The sequence below is a fragment of the Scyliorhinus torazame genome, chromosome 13 (assembly GCF_047496885.1).
Source record: "Scyliorhinus torazame isolate Kashiwa2021f chromosome 13, sScyTor2.1, whole genome shotgun sequence".
Taxonomy (NCBI): domain Eukaryota; kingdom Metazoa; phylum Chordata; class Chondrichthyes; order Carcharhiniformes; family Scyliorhinidae; genus Scyliorhinus; species Scyliorhinus torazame.
Window position 1 is genome coordinate 111,068,598 of NC_092719.1, and position 20,865 is coordinate 111,089,462.

Genomic DNA, 20,865 nt, shown 5'->3' on the forward strand with positions numbered 1-20,865 from the left:
CCGGCAGCGAGTTCCAGGCACCCACTACTCTCTGTGTAAAAAACTTGCCTCGTACATCTACTCGAAACCGTGCCCCTCTCACCTTAAACCTATGCCCCCTAGTAATTGACCCCTCTACCCTGGGGAAAAGCCTCTGACTATTCACTCTGTCTATGCCCCTCATAATTTGTAGACCTCTATCAGGTCACCCCTCAACCTCCGTCGTTCCAAATGGTTCTTCAAATGGAAAGAATGAAAGCTTCAGAACAGCTTCAACTTACTGGTAATGTGGATGGAAATTGGCACACGTTTAAGCATCACTTCAGACTGTATGTCTCAGCTATCGGCTTGCAGGCACAGCTTGTCAATCATTATTCTTTAAATTTTTGGGTCTTCTGATGTATTTTCTGGGCTGCTTGGTTTTCAAAAGCGAGCCTCACAGCCTTTACTTCTTCCTTCCTCCAGCTCTTTATTTATTTATTTATGACCTTGTTCTTTGTTGCCGCTGGCTCCATGTTCGCTTTGCGGAGCAATCTGCCCAGCCTCCGCACGCCGTTGGCTTTTTTTTATTCTGCTCCGGTCGTCGGCTGCCTTCCTCTCCGGCTGCCTTTCTCCAACTGCCCTCTTACTGCCTTTTGACTACCGTTATTTTTTAAATAACGACCACCGCGAGTGCCAGCGCGTGCCTCCTGCTCGCACTCCAAACCACCGCTTCTCCCCGAAAAGCAACGGCCCGCGCTAGTCCAAGCACGCGCCTTCCGCTTGCCCAATATCGGCTCCCCAAACAAAAACCCCAAGTCCTCCCAGGACAACACCCACGGCCCAAATGCCACACTTTTCCATTTTTCTATTACAATATGCTTCACAGGGTCAATGACGGTGTCTGAGTGCAGATATGCACAGTAGTTGGCTTGGAAAACTTCCATATATATATGGCCTACCCACATTTACCGTTGATACGGACCATGGACCAATGGTTGCAATCATTAAAAAGAATCTCAACGAAATGTCTCCACGAATACAGCATCACATGATGAAGCCTCAGAGATACGACTTTGAGTTGATATACACGCCTGGCAAACATATAGTAGTAGCAGGGGCGTTATCCTGAGCTCCAACAACACACGATGTCGGCTCTACTGGAAAAGGTGTACAGGCTCAAACAGACATGATCACTGATGCACTGCCAGTATCAAACGCAAAGTCGAAACAAATTGTGGAGGAGACAGCAAAAGATGAGGTGTTGCAGATGGTAATACAAAACCTTAACAATGGTTGGCCAAAAGGTTCATGCACAAAATATCATAAATTAGATCTGAGCTAAGTGTGGTAAATGGGCTACTATTAAGGCAAGAAAGAATTGTAATTCCGCAGTCTCCATGCTGCGATATGCTAAAAAAAATTCATGAGTGTCACCTCAGAATTGAGAAGTGCAAACGGAGAGCCAGAGATACAAGTGCAAGTGCAATCGGAGAGCTGATCCCGCGGCCAGGTTCTGACGCCAGAGTCAAAAGCGGCGCGAGCAACTCCGGCGTCAAAGAGCCTCCAGACCCAGGCATTCCTATGGGGTTAGTATGGCGGCGGAGTGGTGTCTGCTGCTCGAAAGCTGGTGCGGGTCCGCGCATGCGAGCCAAGGCCGGCATGGGTCCGCGCATGCTCGCCAGGGCCGGCGGGATCCATGCATGTGCGCCACGGCCGGCGTGGGTCCACGCATGCGCGTGGGTCCGCGCTGGCCCCCGGGCAATATGGCAGGGGCCCGGCGCGGAGGAACATAGGCCCCCCATGGAATTAGCCCGCCTTCCGATTGGTAGGCCCCGACCGCGGGCCTGGCCACCGTGGAGGCCCCCCCCCGGAGTCAGATACCCCCGCTCCCCCCCCCCCACGTGGACGGCCCCCGCAGCCAGAACTCCGGGGTCCCGCTGGGGAGGACCATGCGTAACCCACACCGGCGGGCATTCGGCCCATCGAGGCGTGGAGAATCACTGGGGGGGGGGGGGGAGTGGGGCGGCGCTTTCAACAGCCCCTGACCGGTGCGGCGGCGACCCCGCGGGCGTGATTGGCGCCGAGTCTCCAGTCGTCGGAGAATCGGCGGCCCGGCGTGGTGCGCTTCTCGTACCCCCCGGCAATTCTCCGACCCGACGCGAGATTGGAGAATCCCGGCCAGGGTGTTGGCCTGGTATGAACAAGGATATACAAGACATGATCGAAAAATGTGAAATGTGTCAAAAGTATCAGCACCGGCAAGCGAAAGAATCAATGAACATAGCTGAAATACCACCAGCTCTGTGGCAAAAAGTTGGAATGGATTTATTCTACCTCAATGGCAAGGAATATCTGTTAATCATTGACTATTATTCAAATTTTCCAGAAATAGCCCTTCTGTCAAGCTCCTCGGCACGTTGTGTGATAATGCATACAAAATTGACATACCTAATAGGCATACCTAAAACTGTGGTGAGTAATAATGGTCCATGTTTTAATTTCAAAGAATGGCAAGAGTTTGCGATGCAATATGATTTTGAACACATTACTTCAGGTCCATTATACCCACAATCGAATGGTAAAGCGGAGAAGGGAGTTTAAATAATAAAGCAGCTATTAAAAAAGGCTATGGACAGCAAAACTGATCAGTACCTCGCTCTACTGAGTTATAGAACTTCCCCTTTAAGCTGTGGTTTGTCACCTGCAGAGTTACTGATGAATCGCAAGCTACGTACGTACCACATTGCCATTCCACACAAAGACAAGGCAAACGTAGGCTGAGATCTCAGAAGCAATAACAGAAGTCACACTATGATAGAACAACGAGGAGTCTTAAACCTTTGTTACCAAGCGATGTAAAGATTGAGGATCCTGATGGATGATCTAGAAAAGCTACTGTACTACAAGCGGCAGGTCCAAGATCAAACACGGGAATGACAGAACAAGGACAGATTTTGAGAACAAATCATTGGGCACTATTGAAAAAAAAACCTGCTCAAGAACAGCAAGACAATGGTGGTCGTGAAGACGTCTTCCAACCTGAACCAACACAAACATTGGAAGAGTCAGACTTGAATATACAGAACAATGTTCAAAATAGTGACACAACCTTATCAGATACAGCGACAGATGTTCAAAGTAGTAACACGGGTTCACTGAGCATGCCAAGGTTGAGAAGATCGACAAGGAAGATAAAGAAACCAGAGCGGCTGAATCTGTGATTGGACAATAACATTTGTGAATTGTGTAAAATACATTGTTACTCATTTCATGTATATCGTTTACAAAAATGATGTGTAGTATGTTTTAAAAATCTCAAAGAAAGGGGATGTGATGATATGCAGTAACAGTGTATATAACAGTGTATATGGCCTTCGACCACGAAGTGTGGTCATGCAAGCGGAACAGGACACTGGAACCGGACAAAACCAGTCTTGATCAGAGTTACAGGAGCTGTTAGTGGCATGGTTAGAAGCTCCACAATTTGGTTAGCAACAGTTTAGTCTACCAATAGTTTATTCAACATTAAATAACTAGTCTTAAACTAGATGTTCTGTCGTACACTGATTCATTTCTTATCACAGTACACGAACGTAACAGTGAGGAGGACAGTAGAATTCTCCATTCCGAGACTGAGTGTTGATGCTGGGGCAGGATTCACGGAGTTCTATGACAGGATAACTGCCGCTGCACATGGACCAATTCAATGACCATTAAGGGCCTAGCACCGGTGCCACATGGAACACACTCGTTTCCAATGAGAAACAGTGCGGGCTTCTAACCATATCACTAACAGCTCCTGTAACTCTGATCAAGACTGGTTTTGTCCGGTTCCCGTGTCCTGTTCCGCTTTCAATTGACACTCAGAAGGCTGATTAGCTTCATTCCCCACACACCAGCCCAGCCGACAAGTTGGCAGCAGGAGAGAGGCATTTGTTTTACAGACACCGAGCTCGAGACCTTGCTGGACGCCGTGGAGGAGAGGCAGATGATCCTGTACTCGATGCGGGAAGGAGGCTGCCAGCCGCTGCCGATCGCCGTGCCTGGGTACATGTGGCAGAAGATGTAATCGCCATGAGCAACACCTTCCGGACTGGCCAGCAGTGCTGTAAAAAACTGCATGACCTCCTCAGGCCGGCCAGTGTGAGTCGGCAGCACTGTGCCCCTGGAACCAACCCCGATCCCACACACCTGTTACCCTACCCCTCCCCCACCCAGAAGGCATCCGAATCTCCACCCTACACCACATGCCAGCACCCATACCGGCCACCATGGCCAGGTGCCCTGACCACTGAAGCCACCAGCTATCCGCCCCTGGCCTCATGCGGCGCGGACTGTGCGTTTTCTGTTTCCTCCCCCCTGCCCAGGAGATGGCCGCACAATACCGCTGGGAGCAGGAGAAGACTGGAGGGGGACCGTTGGTCCTGCGGCCCCTCACTGCAGCAGACAGCAATCTCTGGACGAGGAAGTGAGACCCCTCTGAGTTGTGGTTCTCCGTAACACATGTGTCAACCCCCCCCGCCAATACCACCCCACACGACCCTCACCCCCACACCATCCTCACCCCACACCACCCTCACCCGCACACCACCCTCACCTCCATGACACCCATGCATGATGCACATCTGATGGTCGCATATCAGCTGCAGGTTCATTGAGTGGAACACCTTTCAGTTTGTGAAGATCGGCCTGTCATCTGCAGGTGCTGGTCGGGCGACATGCATCAATCAGCAACCATGCTAACATGTCGGCCTTTCGATCACCCCCAGGCATGTCGGCGATGGCGGGTTCTTGGTGGGCTTAGTCGAAGTTGATGTATTGTGCCGACTGGGCATTTAGGGCCTCCATGACGGCACAGATAAACTTGTGCACAAGAGCTCTGTGAGATCCTGGACAGGTCGCAACTCAGTGCCTGGAAGGACCCCATGGCGTAAAGGTTCAGGGCGACCATCACCTTGAAGGCCACCGGGAGGGGGTGTCCTCCCCGTTCCCCCATGGTGCCAGGTGCGCCATGATCTGGCAGATATGGCGCACTGTCCCCCTGTTCAGCCGGTATCTTTGCCGACATGTTTGGTCCGGCAGGTCCTCGAATAACAGGCGCTGCCGATACACACGAGCCCTCATGCGGCGCCTCCTTTGCACCACCACTTTCTCCTCCTCTGCCTTGGGCAACCGGCTCTCCATCCTGAGCAGCTGCCTCCTGTTCTGCTGCACTCTCCGCTGCTGCAGCTTTCTCCTCCTCGAGCAGCTCCAGCTCACACAGCCACATTGCATCCCCCAAGGCCGCGGCAACTGGGAGGAAAGCCACCATTGCTGATTGAATTCCAATATCCATTGTCTGCAGGGGGTGAAAGGCCGACATGTTAGCATGGTGTGTACATCCGTGCCCAACCAGGTCCAACGGGCAAAATGGTGCCCCGGGTTGGCACTGCGGGCTCTGTCCCCATCCCCCCCTCCTCTTCTCTGTACCCCGGGCCCGTCAGTGGCCAAACTGTGGGGGCCTCTGGCGCTGGCGCCCGTCCCTGCTGCGAGAGGTGCCATCAGCTACCTCTGCCCTTGACAGCGGTTCGCTCCACGGCACCCATCTGGAGCCCCCATAGGGGCTACAGTAGGCATTGCCCTGGGTAGGCTGCCTGATGCCCCGCCGGTGGGTGGCGGCGGTTGGGGGTTGGGTATGGAAGAGGATGGGGTGCGGGGAGTGGTAGGATGGAGGCTGGGGTGCGGGGGATGGTGGGTTGGGAAGTGGGGACTCCCATACGGCCAGTGTCACTCTCCTAAACCAGGGTCCACAGTTGGTGGTCAATGGGGTACGCAGCAAGATGGCTGCCTTGCAGGCTGTGGAAATGGCGGTCCGTGCCTGGACACCGCTCCACACCCGTGATAGGTCAACATGGCCACATGGCTGATCCCCCAGTGTCCAGCCCGGCAGCCCGCGGTCACACTTCTCCGTGTCCTACCTCCTCTTCCTCCCTCATCAGCCACTGCGTCAGTTTCACGATTTTTAAAAGCACAAGTGAACCTCGCCAAGGGGAATTTGCCCCAGTGGAGGCAGAGAATCGCGGAGGCCTGGAGAATACCGAGTGTTCGGCATGCTAATAATATACCAATGGTGTTTGCTTTGCGTGCGTTCTGGAACGCAGGTGACGGAGAATTGCGCTTTGCCGTGAAATCGGCGCCGCCACAATTTTGGCGGAACTGATTCTCCGCCCAATCGTGTTTCCCGATTACAGCGTCGGCCAACAGAGAATCCTGCCCCTTATTTGTATTGACTTTTGTTGCATGTGTGTGGGTGTTGGGATTTTAAAAGGTGTACGTTGTTACACTTCTGGGGTGCAAATTGTATGTTGACCAGTTTTGCACTTGTTCTAATTTGGTTTTGTTTCATATTAAATCAGTTATTTTGAGTTTAATGCAAGTAGCCTGGCTAAAGTCTCTTTTAATATGTAGCAAAGGTAAACAATTGGCCATTTGGTGAGTAAATAGGATATTTACACTTTTACGGTGCGACCTGTAAAGCAGTGGGGCTAAAGAAACTGTGCACTCCTTCCAGCCCAGTCATAGCAGGATCATTAACCTTCCTTATTTGAATTGATCCTATGAGTTTGTGTTTCTTTTTATCCCCAGGCCTTGGAGTATCTGTTCAAGTTTATTGTGCAATCACGGATCTTATATTCAAGAGCAACAGGTGGGATAGAAGAGGAGCAGTTTCGTGCCAGTGTTCAGGAGCTCTTTCAGTCCATCCGTTTTGTCCTTAGTTTGGATAGCAGAAGTTCTGAGACCCTCATCTTCACACAGGTTAGTCCTGTAACTGCAGCACATCTCAGAGAGCCAAGCCCAATGCTGTGTCACACCTTACAGGATCAAGCCCGCTGCTAACAGACTTAAGATGATGATTTTTGCATCTTTCAGTCTTTAGTTTCAATCCAACCTTGACTGATAGGATGAAAGTCTCCTTTGTCTATTGGCCATTTGAAAAGAGGTCAGGAGGTCTCAACCCAGTTCCTCATGCACATGTATTACAATCCCGGACCAGACCCCAACAGTGGCTAGGATACTGGACAAAAACCCCAATATTTTATTTTAACTTTGTAAGACTGTGAGGAAAGGAGACCTCGCTCCAGGAGTGATTTTTAAAAAAAACCAGGGAGATGGTATATTAAAACAAACTTTTTTACTAACACAGTATTAAAATATCTTTAACATCACACCAGAAAAGGATTTCAATTACCCCTTAAACAATGCTAATCGATACAGTGAATATGGTAATCCTTAACTGCTATCTTTATTCCCACTCAAACAACATTAAAAATATGTCAGTGCTCAATCCAGTGTTAAATATTAAATACAGTTAGCATTCAGGAAGAGGGCAGCATGATGGCACAGTAGCTACACTGCTGCCTCACAGCGTCAGGGACCCGGGTTCAATTCCGGCCTTGGGTGACTGTGTGGAGTTTGCACTTTCTCCCATGTGCCTGCATGTGTTTCCTCCGGGTGCCCTGGTTTCCCACAGTCCAAAGATGTGAAGGTTAGGTGGATTGACCATACTAAATTGCCCCTTAGTGTCCAATGATGTGCAGTTTAAGTGGGGCTATGGGGATAGGGCAGGGTAGTGGGCCTAGGTAGGCTGCTCTTTCAGAGGGTCAGTGCAGACTCGATGGGCCAAATGGTCTCCTTCTGCATTGTAGGGATTCTATGATTCCATACCTGCTTGACAGAGATATTTGCTAACTCTACTTTGGGAAAGAGAAGTCTTTTGACACTGTTTTAAAGAACAGACCTGTATCATGTCAGAACCATGCAGAAACTCTGGCTGTATTTTTTCAGAAGCTGCTTCAGCTTGTCTTTGCTCACCTTCTAATCACATTCTTTGGAACTGCCTGAAAAGAAACTGCTAATTTATCTACAGACATATCTGTTAACTGAACTCAGTTGCTTGACTTCTGCTCGCATCTCTACCACGCAAATAAACCTGCTTTTCTGCAAAATGTCTGAAACCTTGGGCCTCCTCACAGTAATTATCTTACCAAGGTGAAATCAAATTACCTCCACAGGGACTCCCCTTAATCCAAACAGCACGGTAGCACAGTGGCTAGCACAGTTGCTTCACAGCTCCAGGGTCCCAGTTTCGATACCTGGGTCACTGTCTGTGCGGGGTCTGCACGTTCTCCCCGTGTCTACGTGGGTTTCCTCCTGGTGCTCCGGTTTCCTCCCACAGTCCAAAGATGTGCGGGTTAGGTGGATTGGCCATGCTAAATTGCCCTTCGTGTCCAAAACATGTTAAGTGGGGGTTACTGGGTTACAGGGAGAGGGGAGATACATGGGCTTCAGTAGGGTGCTCTTTGTAAGGGCCGGTGCAGACTCCTAGGGCCGAATGGCCTCCTTCTGCATTGTAAATTCTATGCTTTTAATGATGCTTTAATTGCGCCCCGACTCTCAAAATCTTCAACCCAGGTTTCTTTAAAAACATTACTAACCCAGGCTTTTAACCCTTACTGCACCAAATACCTATAATTCAATATATCTGAAATTCCTGCATTCATCACACATGGCTAAATCAGCCCAGAATGGGCAACCTCAGTCAGTCCATGGGATAAAGAAGGTAAAAAAATTTAGCACTCAGTGAATGACGAAAGCTTCCTGAATTTATGACTGAGGATCACTGGGGCAGAGTAGGAATATCTTTATTATGCTTCAATCTATGCCGGGCCTGATGATCAGAGTGCTTGAAGTCAAACCAGGTGACAAAAAATGAAGGTTCCATTCCATGGCTCTGGCATTCCTCACCTCAAAAAATACAACATATACCAATATACAATGGGCGAAATTCTCCGTTATCGGCGGAAAGCCGATCAGCGCAAAAAACGGCGCAAATCCGACTTGCGTCACGTCGGAAAAATGGGTCGATAGTCTCCGGCCCGAAATGGGCTAGCAGCGACGTAACGGGATCCGCGCATGCGCAGTGGTTCACGCCGTGCAGCGTCATACGCGCCGCACGGCGTGACGGCTCATAAGGCCGCGCTGCTCCCCCCCACCCGACCGCAACACCCGACCGCAACACCCGACTGGATGGCTGGCCACCGCTCAGCCCCGAGGTTCGAGTCACGCGATGTGGAGGCGCTCCTGTACGCGGTGGAGCAGAGGAGGGACGCCCTGTATCCCGGGCACGGCTGCAGAGTTGCCCCACGCCACAGCCGGCGTCTGTGGAGGGAAGTGGCAGAGGCTGTCACCGCTGTGGCCCTGACACCACGGACAGGCACCCAGTGCCACAAGTAGGTGAACGACCTCGTCAGAGTAGGCAGGGTGAGCCTCCCCATATCCCCCCTTCCCCCATATTCCCCCCTCCCCCATATCCCCCCTCCCCCATATCCCCCCCCATATCCCCCCTCCCCCATATCCCCCTCCCCCATATCCCCCCTCCCCCATATCCCCCCTCCCCATATCCCCCCCCATATCCCCCCTCCCCCATATCCTCCCCTCCCCCATATCCCCCCTCCCCCATATCCCCCCTCCCCCATATTCCCCCTCCCCCATATCCCCCCTCCCCCATATCCCCAAGTGAATCCAGCCCTAACCTTAACCTCTGCAATGCACGCGCAACCGATGGCGTGATTTCATATACCTGCCTAACAGTGTTGCCTTTTACCCCTGCCACCCCCCCACCCTCCCCCCCCCCCCCACAGGAGAAGCGCACACACAACAATAGGGAGCATGTGAGGACTGGAGGAGGCCCCGCTGATGAGAGGCCACTGACCGAACACCAGGAAAGGGCCCTGGAACTGGCTGGCGGACCTGAGGACCGGGAGGTTGCTGATGCAGAGGTCGGGGCGTACTAGCAAGTGAGCCACCGACAGCCCGTCCCCATATCCCCCCTCCCCTATATCCCCCTCCCCCGTATCACCTGATCACTGCCTGATGTCTAACGATGCATGCTTCATTGTGTATCGCAGGACCAAACGTCCAGGCATCCATCCCCGCAGATGCAGACCGCCCGCAGGATGCCCCTCGGAGACCACGGGAGACGGAGAGACCCGCACCCTCCAGCATGCGACGCCCGCAGGATGCCCCTCGGAGACCACGGGAGACGGAGAGACCCGCACCCTCCAGCATGCGACGCCCGCAGGATGCCCCTCGCACACCACAGGAGACGGAGAGACCTGGAGCAACAGGGAGACGACACCCCCGTCACGTGCGAGAGCGACCACCCAGCGACGAGGGGGGCAGCCACAGGCCCCCGTCACATCCGAGCCAGGACACCACTACCCAGGACACCACTACCCAGGACACCAGTACCCAGGACACCACTACCCGGGACACCACTACCCGGGACAGCAGTACCCGGGACAGCACTACCCAGGAAGACGAAATACCGGACAGTGACTCAGAGTGGATGGGTGGAGACGAACCCCCACCCCAAAGTGCCATGGACTCAGAGTGGGACGAAGAGCACGACACAACGCCACTGCTGTCACCAACACCCTCCACCATCGCAGAAACACTCACCACGGTTGGGCACTTTAGTGATGAGGCGTCTGGTACACTCACTGGTGCGCACAACACAGCCGTCCCGGTACAGCAGGTGGAGGTAGGAGCAGCAGAGGGGCCGGGCGGTCGGAGGGCAACCCAGCCCAAGTGAACATCTGCCGCCCAGATGGATCCCGGGTTCCTGGAGTTACCACACCCACACATAGATCCGATGCAACCACCGACCCGGAGACGAGCGAAGAGGGTGACGGGCGGCTTGCGGCGGCTGCGGTCGCAGGTGGAGGAGTCCACCCGCGTCCAGGAGCTGGGAGTGGTGCCGGTCATGCGTGCCACCCAGGCCGACACCGCATGGGTGGCGTCCGCGGTGGAGGCAATGGGTGCGACGGTGTCAGACATGGGGAACGGTTTGCGAGGCCTGGGGCTTTCCGTGCAGGCGGCGTCTGTGGCCCAGGAAATGGCTGCCCTCTCACAGGAGGCCATGAGCCAGTGCCAGCGCTGGGTGGCAGAGGCGCTCAGCGCCATAGCCCAGTCTCAGCAGGCCATGGCCCAGTCTCTGCAGGCCATGGCGCAGTCTCAGCAGGCCATAGCCCAGTCAGTCTCTGCAGGCCATCGCTGAGGGCATCGGCGCCAGTGGCCATGTGCGAGCCGGCGTCGCACTGTCACAGACAGGGTTTGCCAACCCCCTGGGCTCCATGGCTGCAAACCTGCAGACCCCTGTCGATACCAGCACGGGCCTCCAGGACTGGCAGCGCCAGATGTCGGGGGGGCGTCGGATGGCCAGTCCGTTCGCATCCCCACCCATGTAGAGGCCTGGGGGCCATCGGGCACTCCGAGGGAGGAGGAGGTGGTGTGGTCGGTCCCGGCTCCCTCTGTAGGGGAGGTCCCGGTACACCGCGAAACCTCAGACTCCCCCCTCTTCCGTCCCAGGTGCATCGGGTGGGCAACGGGCAGGACAGGCTGGCAGCTCACCATCCCAGTCGCCCGGGCCGCAACCTGGCCCATCTAGGCCAGGACGCCCCAGGAAACGGCCGCCAAAGGGATCCAGTGTCAGAGGGCAGGAATCACAGGAGTCCACCTCCAGTTCTGCTGTACCGTCTGGGGAACCACGTAGACGTAGTCAAAGGGCCCGTAAGGCCAAACAATTAGACACTGAGTAAGTTGGCACGGTTGCAGGGCACAGATGAGTTTTAGGGGCTAGGGCACACGCATGAACTCCTTTGGTTATTAAAGTCAATGTTACACCTACAGAAGCTGCCTTTGTGCTCTGTCCAAAGTGTGCGGGGGTGTCATGTACGTTGAGCGCAAGTGTGTGTGTGAGGGGTTGTCTTACCTCAGCCCCAGGTGAGTCTGCCCCCTTCCCCCTGGGCCGCCATCAACATCCCCCGGGCAGAGGACGGGACCGTGCGCTGCAGTGTCACAGCCGCATGCAGGGATGGTCCGGGTGGATGGTGGTACTGTGGCCATGGGTCAGACATAGTCCAACGATGTAGAGCCAGGAGCTCACTGCAGGGCGGGTTGTCATCATCCTCCATGGCCTGCGATAGACACGCGTCCACCCGCAACTGTGTGAGCCCGGCCCGTTGTGCCGCAGGTGGATCGGCAATGGGGGGGGGGGGGTGCATGCGGGTGGGGTTGGGGAGGGGGGTGAGGGTGCTGGGTGGGTGGGGGGTGTGGGTGGTCGGCTGTTGCCATGGTGTGCGGTCTGTGGCCATATTACCCGATTCCCACGCCCATCTAGTCAGTGAAGCGGGCATCTATCAGTCTGTCCCGTGCCCGCTGGGCCAGCCGGTAACGGTGGACAGCCACCCGCCTGTGTCTACCCCGTCTGCCCTGACCATTACCCCCATCCCCCTCATCTGGGGAGGACTGCGCCTCTTCCTGCTGCTCCTCCACTCCGCCCTCCTCGGCCTGCGGCACATCGCCCCTCTGTTGGGCTATGTTGTGCAGGACGCAGCACACCACAATGATGCGGCCGACCCTATCTGACCGATACTGGAGGGCGCCCCCAGAGAGGTCCAGGCACCTGAAACGCATCTTCAGCACGCCAAAGCACCTCTCTATCACTCCCCTTGTTGCTACATGGGCATCATTGTAGCGGTTCTCCGCCTCATTGCGTGGCCTCCGTATAGGCGTCATCAGCCACGATCGCAATGGGTAGCCCCTGTCGCCCAGCAACCAGCCCCTCAGCCGGGGATGGCGTCCCTCGTACATGCCGGGGATGGATGACCGCGACCACACGAATGAGTCGTGTACACTGCCTGGGTGACGGGCGCAGACGTGCAGGATCATCATGCGGTGGTGGCAGACCACCTGTACGTTCATCGAATAGGTCCCCTTCCTATTAGTGAACACGGCCCTGTTATCTGCAGGTGGCCGCACGGCGACGTGCATCCCATCGATCGCGCCCTGGACCATGGGGAACCCGGCCACGGCAGAGAAGCCCACGGCCCGGGCATCTTGGCTGGCCCGGTCCACGGGGAAGCGGATGTAGCGGTGCGCCATGGCATATAGGGCATCTGTCACTGCCCGGGTGCACCGATGTCTGCGATATGCCGGACAGGTCCCCACTCGGTGCCTGGAATGACCCCGTTGCATAAAAGTTCAGGGCCACCGTAACCTTTACGGACACGGGGAGAGGGTGTCCCCCGCCAGTGCCACGCGGTGACAGGTGTGCCAGCAGGTGGCAGATGTGTGCCACGGTTTCCCGGTTCATCCGGAGTCTCCTCCTGCATTCCCGGTCTGTGAGGTCCTGGGATGACTGCCTGGGCCGGTACACACGGGGCGCCCTCGGGTGCCTCCGTGCCGTGGGGCCGCGACGTCCTCCTCCCCCCCCTCCTCGTCCTGTCGGTCAGGTGTCCCTCCAGCCTGGGCGGCTGTCGCCTGCCCCTCTGCAGCAGCCTGCGCCGCCTCTCTGGCACGCTCCTCCTCCTCCTCATCCAGGGCAACATAGACATGAGCGGCTGCCGCCACGGCGGCCAACATCGCTGGATGATCTGAAAACATGACGGCCTGGTGGGGGGAGGGGAACGACGACATGTCATCATTGCCCATATCCCCTCCTCCCCCCAGCCAGGTGGCATGGACCGCATGGGTCCAACTGTAGGAGGCTGGCACCTGGCCAGGTGGACCAACTCACTTGCCCTCCCATCCGCCTCCCCAGCACGGACCCCCCCCAACCCCCTCCCTGGCACGGACCCCCAACCTCCACCCCGGCACGGACCCCCCCATCCCCCTCCCCAGCACGGACCCCCCCCCCACCATCCCCCTCCCCGGCTCGGACCCCCCCCCCCCAACCTCCACCCCGGCATGGACCCCCCCACCCCATCCCCCTCCACGGCACGGACCCCCCCCCCCAACCTCCACCCCGGCACGGACCCCCCCCCCCAACCTCCACCCCGGCATGGACCCTCCCCCCTCCCCCAACCTCCACCCCGGCACGGACCCCCCCATCCCCCTCCCCGGCACGGACCCAACCTCCACCCCGGCACGGACCCCCCCATCCCCCTCCTCAGCACGGACCCCGTCCCCTTCCCCAGCACGGACCCCCCCCCATCCCCCTCCCAGGCACGGACCCCCCCCCCAACCTCCACCCCGGCACGGACCCCCCCATCCCCCACCCCAGCACGGACCCCCCATCCCCCTCCCTGTCACGGACCCCCTCCCGGCACTCCCCCGGAGCCCAGCCTACTCTAACCACCACCCCCCCCCCCCCACCCCCCCGCCGCACACACACAACCCGAGACACACCTCTCCTCACGCATTCAGACAGCGGCCACGCCATTGCCTGCCCAGAGCCAACCCCCCAGGCCGTCACTCACCTCCACGCTGGTCGGCGTGAACCTGGGGGGTCGGAGAATGACGCCCAATGTTATTCTGATCCCTGTAGCCACAGGTGATTTTCCATCTTTTCTGTTTCCAACCTGAACTGGGATAACTCTCACTGTAAATCAGTGTTAGGAGTATGAACTTTGTTCCTGCTTCAATGTTTGAACAATTTCATTCGTGGCCACATGCCAGTGTAATAAGTATTTTATGTTTTCAGTGTTCCTGAAAATGAATAATTGAAAGTTAGGAATGTTCTTTTCTGTAGATTACAATGATACTTCAAGCTGTGCTGTTCAAGATATTTGCATGCTGTATGGCTAAGTGATTCCATTTACTCTGACATTACCAGTAATCCCATGGATTATATATGTTGATGAAGCTAACAACTTTTTCATTCTATTGTTTCTGCTGTAGGCGGCTCTTCTCAATTCCTTCCCAGCGATCTTTGATGAGCTACTACAGATGTTTACAGTGCAGGAGGTGGGAGAGTTTGTGAGGGGAACATTGGGCAGCATGCCCAGCACGGTGCACATTGGCCAGTCTATGGACGTAGTCAAGCTGCAATCCATTGCAAGGACAGTAGATAGCCATCTCTTTTCATATCCAGGTACGAGTCAGAAATAGACAGGGATAGTCCATACAAAACCATCTCTCCTGGTAAGGTATGTTTCAAGATGGCAGTAAATAATAAACTATATAAAAAGAAAAAAAATTACTTTTGGAAAGTTTAGAGACAGTGATATTCTTTTTCTGGGCTGTTGTATTTGTTTCACACCTGTAGAGGGAAGCTTTCCCAGGCAAGGAGTAGAGGGTTTGTGTGCATGGAGAGTTAAAACCTCCTGAAATTGACTTTGGGTGGGGATCCCACCTTCTTGCTGGTTTTTGCAGAGTGGGATTATCGGTGAACTGGACACCTCTGGATCTGTCAGCTGAATTGAATTGAGTAGTTGAAGTAGTTAAAACGCCCTCAGAAGAGTTAGCAAATTAAGACCTGTTTTAACCATCAATTCTGGACATCCTAACCAGGGGTTAAAGAGTTACAGCAAGTTGTCCAAATTAGTTTATCGAGCTCCCAACCTGAAAATGGTCCCATTGTTTGGCAAGGACTAAGTCACAACATTCCACCCACAGAGCCAATGCAATTCTACAGTTGAGCCAAATTCTCTGATTTTGAGCTGTACAGTCTTTGTACTGTGATTGCAGGTGGGTATGTAAGATTTATTGTGCCTATGTATGTACTGAGACAGTACATTTTAGAAGTTGTGGCAATTTGTTTGCACTTATTCCCTGCTATCTCAATTCCTTTGAACTGATCCTCACTGCATTCATGTTAATGTAATGCATAATCCATTTCTTAGAGGATAAATCCAGAAGTCTAAGGCTGTAGGTTTGGAAGCCTTCACTTCCTACAGTTTGATTCTACTTTCAACTCTGACTGTTCTGGCACTTTGACTGTTCTCGTGAGATAATTAAACTCTGGACATCTGTACATTAGAGGCTTAGAGGTTGTGGGCCTGAAGATCAGACACCACCATTGGGATTGAGACAAAGCTAATCTCTTCCAGTCCATTGACCATCACAGTGACCCCACTGTAAGCTTCAGGATCTGATAAACTAAATACTGAGATGCATCATTAAACATCTTGCACAGCAAAAGAGTTCTCAGTTCAAGGCGTTAAAACTCACTGCCAAAACCACTTGCCTCCACCAAGTTCTTGGCAGGCTCCTGATCCTCAATCACAAAAAGATCACCGATCCTGCCCTATCTGTCTTGTAAGGATGTGTAGATCTGACACCCTGAAGTTTGATACTTATTTCTTTGACCTGGCTTCCCTCCTTCCTGCCTGCTTCCACTTTAAACAACAGCTTATTTATGTAGCTGACTCGGTTCCTGCCTCAAGTCCACCTCTTCGTTAAAGCCTGCATCCATCTCAGTATTTAGTTTATTAGATCCTGAAACTCACTGTGATGATCAATGGACTGAAAGAGGTTCAGCTTGACCTCAATTCCAATGGTGGTATCTGAGCTTCAGGCCCACAATCTCAAAGTCTCTAATGTACAGATATCCAGAGTTCATTATGGGTGTGTGCCCATTTCAATTCTCGCTTTGCTTGTTTTTTTAATTAAAATGGAACCTGATCCTGGTAGGGAATCTGTTTTGACAGCTGTAAGGGTTTATGTTGAAGGTGTGCACCGTAGAAGTGTGGCTCAATGCAGCATTCAACACGGTTCAATTCCTGTAACAGCCTCCCCGAACAGGCGCCGGAATGTGGCGACTAGGGGCTTTTCACAGTAACTTCATTGAAGCCTACTTGTGACAATAAGCGATTTTCATTTCATTCATTTCTTCTTTTCACAGAGTCCCGTCGGATCCTGCTGCCTGTTGTTCTCCATCACATTCATTTGCACCTGCGGCAGCAGAAGGAGTTGCTCATCTGCTCTGGAATCCTCAGCAGCATCTTTTCCATCATGAAGTCAAGCTCCCTGGTAAGCTTAAGTCCTACATATTGGAGTCCTGGCAATGGTCTAATTTCACAGAGAATCACTTTCTGTCTCACTTCAGGCCAGTTCTCAGTGATTCCCGTTTTCTTTCAGTTAGTTTTCATGTGGAATGTCTCCCCTCCTCCCTCTCAACAACTCTCCCAGTTTCAGACAGTGCATTTGTTTACTTTTTATTTAATGTATGTCTATTTTAGAGATTAAAAAGAAAAATGGACAGTACTATAAGCCTGAAGATAAAATCTAAGCATTCTGTAAATGCCTCACAGGTCAGTCAGCCTCTGAAATATAAAGATTAGTTCTCGAGGTGTATTGATGAAAGGCCACCCTTACTTTTAACATCAGCCCTTTTCTTTCAGATGCTGACTGAGTTGCTGTGTATTTCTATCACCATCTGCTTTCAATTTATTTATCTAAATATTCTCCAGTTCTCATCTTCCTCTCCAGATCACCGAATGCCACATTCTATATTCTAGACAATGAGGCAACCTGTCCCAGTGATAGTACATATCAAGATACAGGCAGATTAATGGGAGCCACCATGGGCACCTCTGTTTTGTACTCTGCTTCAGAATGCTTGGTGCCCTAAAACAAGGCCAGGATTAGGAACTCTCTTTCTGGCATAGAGATCGATATGCATCCCTGATATGGGGCACTGCCCATAAATGTCTCCGTTTGTTGTTGCATTTCCCACAACCTCCAAATGTCTTTGGACACAGATCTTTTCTTCTCTACTTCCAAAGTTTCCCTTCACAGAACATCTATTCCATCTCTAATTGTCATCAGTGACGCCATCATGCTTTCCCATATCTCGTACTTCATTTTGTATGTTGTTTGAACATTCAAATGACTACATAGCTTCTATTAAATTCTAAAGACGCTATCCACCATTTCTATTGAGATGTATGTCAAAGGGCCAAGATCAGCAGGAGCTCAGATGAATAAAATTCCAACCAGAATAATTATTTCCCCATTATTTTGGGGGCAGTACGGTGACACAGTGGTTAGCACTGCTGCCTCACAGCTCCAGGGTCCCAGGTTCAATTCCGGCCCCGATTGACTGTGTGGAGTTTGAACTTTCTCCCTGTGACTGCGTGAGTTTCCTCCGAATGCTCCGGTTTCCACCCACTGTCCAAAGATGTGCAGGTTAGGTGTATTGGCTACGTTATATTGCCCCTTAGTGTCCAAAAGGTTAGGTGTTGTCACTGGATTATGGGGATAGGGTGGAAGCGTGGGCTTAAATAGGGTGCTCTGTCCAAGGGCCGATGCAGACTTGATGGGCCGAATACATTGTAAATTCTATGATTCTACTGAGTGGGTCAGAGTGGGTGAGGGTGGGTCAGGGCAGGTGAGAGTGGTTCAGAGCGGGTGAGGGTGGGTGAGAGTGGCTGAGTGGGTCAGAGCAGGTGAGGGTGGATCAGAGCGAGTGAAAGTGGGTCAGAGTGGGTGACGGTGGCTAAGTGGGTGAAGTCGGTGGGTCGGCACAGAGTAGGTGAGGGTGGGGTGGGTCAGAGCGGATGAGGGTGGGTCAGAGCAGATGAGGGTGGGTCAGAGCAGGTGAGGATTGGTCAGAGCGGGAGAGAATGGGTGAGGGTGTGTCAGGGTGGATGAGAGTGGCTCAGAGCGGGTGAGGGTGGGTCAGAGTCGGTGAGGGTGAGTGCGAGTGTGTCAGAGTGTTTGAGGGTGGGTCAGACTAGGTAAGGGCGTGTGAGAGCGGATAAGAACTTAGAACATACAGTGCAGAAGGAGGCCATTCGGCCCATCGAGTCTGCACCAACCCACTTAAGCCCTCACTTCCACCCTATCCCCGTAACCCAATAACCCCTCCGAAACGTTTTGGTCACTAAGGGCAATTTATCATGGCCAATCCACCTAACCTGCACGTCTTTGGACTGTGGGAGGAAACCGGAGCACCCGGATGAAACCCACGCAGACACGGGGAGAACGTGCAGACTCCGCACAGACAGTTAGCCAGCAGGGAATCGAACCTGGGACCCTGGTGCTGTGAAGCCACAGTGATAGCCTCTTGTGCTACCATGCTGCCCATAAGAATGGTTAGGATAAGGATGGGTTAGAGTGGGTGAGGGTGTGTCGGAGTGGGTTGGGGTGGGCCAGATTGGATGTGGGCAGTTGAGAATTGGTCAGCGTGGGTGAGGGTGGGCTAGACTGGGTGAGGGTGACTTAGTGGTTCAGAGCCTGTGAAGGTGGGTCAGAGTGGATGAGGGTGGGTCAGAGTGACTGTCAGTGGGCCAGAGTAGGTGAGGGTGGGTCAAAGCCAGTGAGAGTGGATCAAAGAGGGTGAGGGTGGATCAGAATGGATGAGGGTGGGTCAGAGTGGGTAAGGGTGGGTCAGTGGGTGAGAGTGGGTTAGAGCAGCTGAGGGTTGGCCAGAGTGTGTGAGAGTGGGTCAGAGTGGGTGAGGATGGACGAGAGTGGGTGAGGTTGGATCAGACTGGATGAAGGCGGGATCCAGATCTCGCCAACGGGAGCGGGCAGGTTAGGTTGGAAACCGATCGGTGCCCGGTGCTGATTCCAATTTCAGCCTTCCAAACGACCTTTTTTTAAAAAAAATTTAAATTTTCCAATTAGGGGGCAATTTAGTGTGGCCAATCCATCTACCCTGCACATCTTTGGTTTGTGGGGGTGAGATCCACGCAGACGCGGGGAGAATGTGCAAAAACCACATGAACAATGAGATGGGGCCGGGATCGAGCCTGGGTCCTTGGTGGCATGAGGCAGCAGTGCTAATCACTGTGCCACCCCTCTCCTGCGGCCTAATCATGTTGCTTGGATCCGCGCGAGGTGCAACATCACGCTCCTGGTTATTGATTTTTGGTGTTGCAAAGGGACATTATTGGGATGGGGTTTGAGGGGAGGGGGGGTTTAATGTTGCTTGGCTGGCGGTGTCTGTAAATGCTTTTTTGCCAGGTAATATGACTTGGCTCGGTGGCCATTTTGGGTGGGTCTCTTCACTTTATCTTTCCGAGATCCCTTGCTTGGTATTCCCCTTTGGAAATGGCTGACTCCACGTTGGGGAGCAATGGGGGACCTCCAATTCGTTTGGTAACCTGGAATGTTCGGGGTCTGAATGGCCCAGTTAAATGGTCTAGAGCTTTTGCCCACCTTAAGAATCTAAACTTTGATGTTGTGTTTTTACAGGAAACCCACCTTCATGTCAAGGACCAGACAAGATTTCTTAAGAATTGGGTGGGAAAGGTTATCCACTCCATTTTTAATAGTAAGGCCAGAGGCACGGCAATCTTAATTCATAAGAGAGTACAATTCTCCTCCTTTCAGATTATAGCTGACCCTAATGATCGCTATATTATTGTTGTGGTTCACTGGCAAACACTCCAATAGTCCTGGTAAACATCTGTGCCCCCACCTGGACGACCCAAACTTGATATATTCGTTGGTGAATTTTCTTTCTCCCCAACTTGAATTCACATTAGATGATTCTGGGAGGTGACTTGAATTGTGTCTTGGACCCTACATTGGATCGTTCCAAACCAAAATTTCTGGTCCCATCTGGGATGGCCAGGGATCTGTCCTTGTTTGTGGAGCAGATTATTGGGGTAGATCCGTGGCGTTTTCTGCACCCAAACAATAAAGAGTTTTCCTTTTTTTTGCATGTGCACCATGTATATTCTTAAATCGACTTCTTTATTTTTGATAAAGCCCCTCCCTTCGGAAGTTGCAGCTGACTACTCGGCGATTATCATCTCAGATCAGGCCCCACATTCTGTTGATTTACTGTTTGATTATGGTCCTTTCCAGTGGCCCCCCGGAGACTAGACACCACTCTGTTATCAGATGACAAATTCTGTTAGCGTTTATCTACCTCCGCAGTGGACTTTATTAAGGTCAACAAGTCGGATTCAATCTCTCCCTCTACGCTTTGGTAAGCTCTCAAGGTCATCATATGGGGTAAAATTATTTCATATAGGGCTCACACCATGAAATTGAACAGTTTGAGCAACAGAAGGTGGTGGACTCCATCTTGGAGGTGGACCATCGATACTCACTCGCCCCAACACCGCACAGAAAAAAGTTACAACTCCAATTCGAGCTGGAGTGTACCAGTAAGTCTGTGCGTCA

The 20,865-nt window shown here is 52.9% G+C and overlaps 1 protein-coding gene across 8 annotated transcripts in view; it reads left to right on the top strand.

Moving 5' to 3' along the window:
* Window positions 1-20,865, top strand: part of dock3 (dedicator of cytokinesis 3) — a 1,587,592-nt gene that overhangs the window by 1,082,261 nt on the left and 484,466 nt on the right. For all 8 annotated transcript variants that reach the window (XM_072472048.1, XM_072472049.1, XM_072472047.1 and 5 more), the window contains 3 exons: window positions 6,586-6,756; window positions 14,683-14,875; window positions 16,628-16,755. In XM_072472048.1, the coding sequence (XP_072328149.1) occupies window positions 6,586-6,756; window positions 14,683-14,875; window positions 16,628-16,755 (492 nt within the window). The remainder of the gene's footprint in view (window positions 1-6,585; window positions 6,757-14,682; window positions 14,876-16,627; window positions 16,756-20,865) is intronic.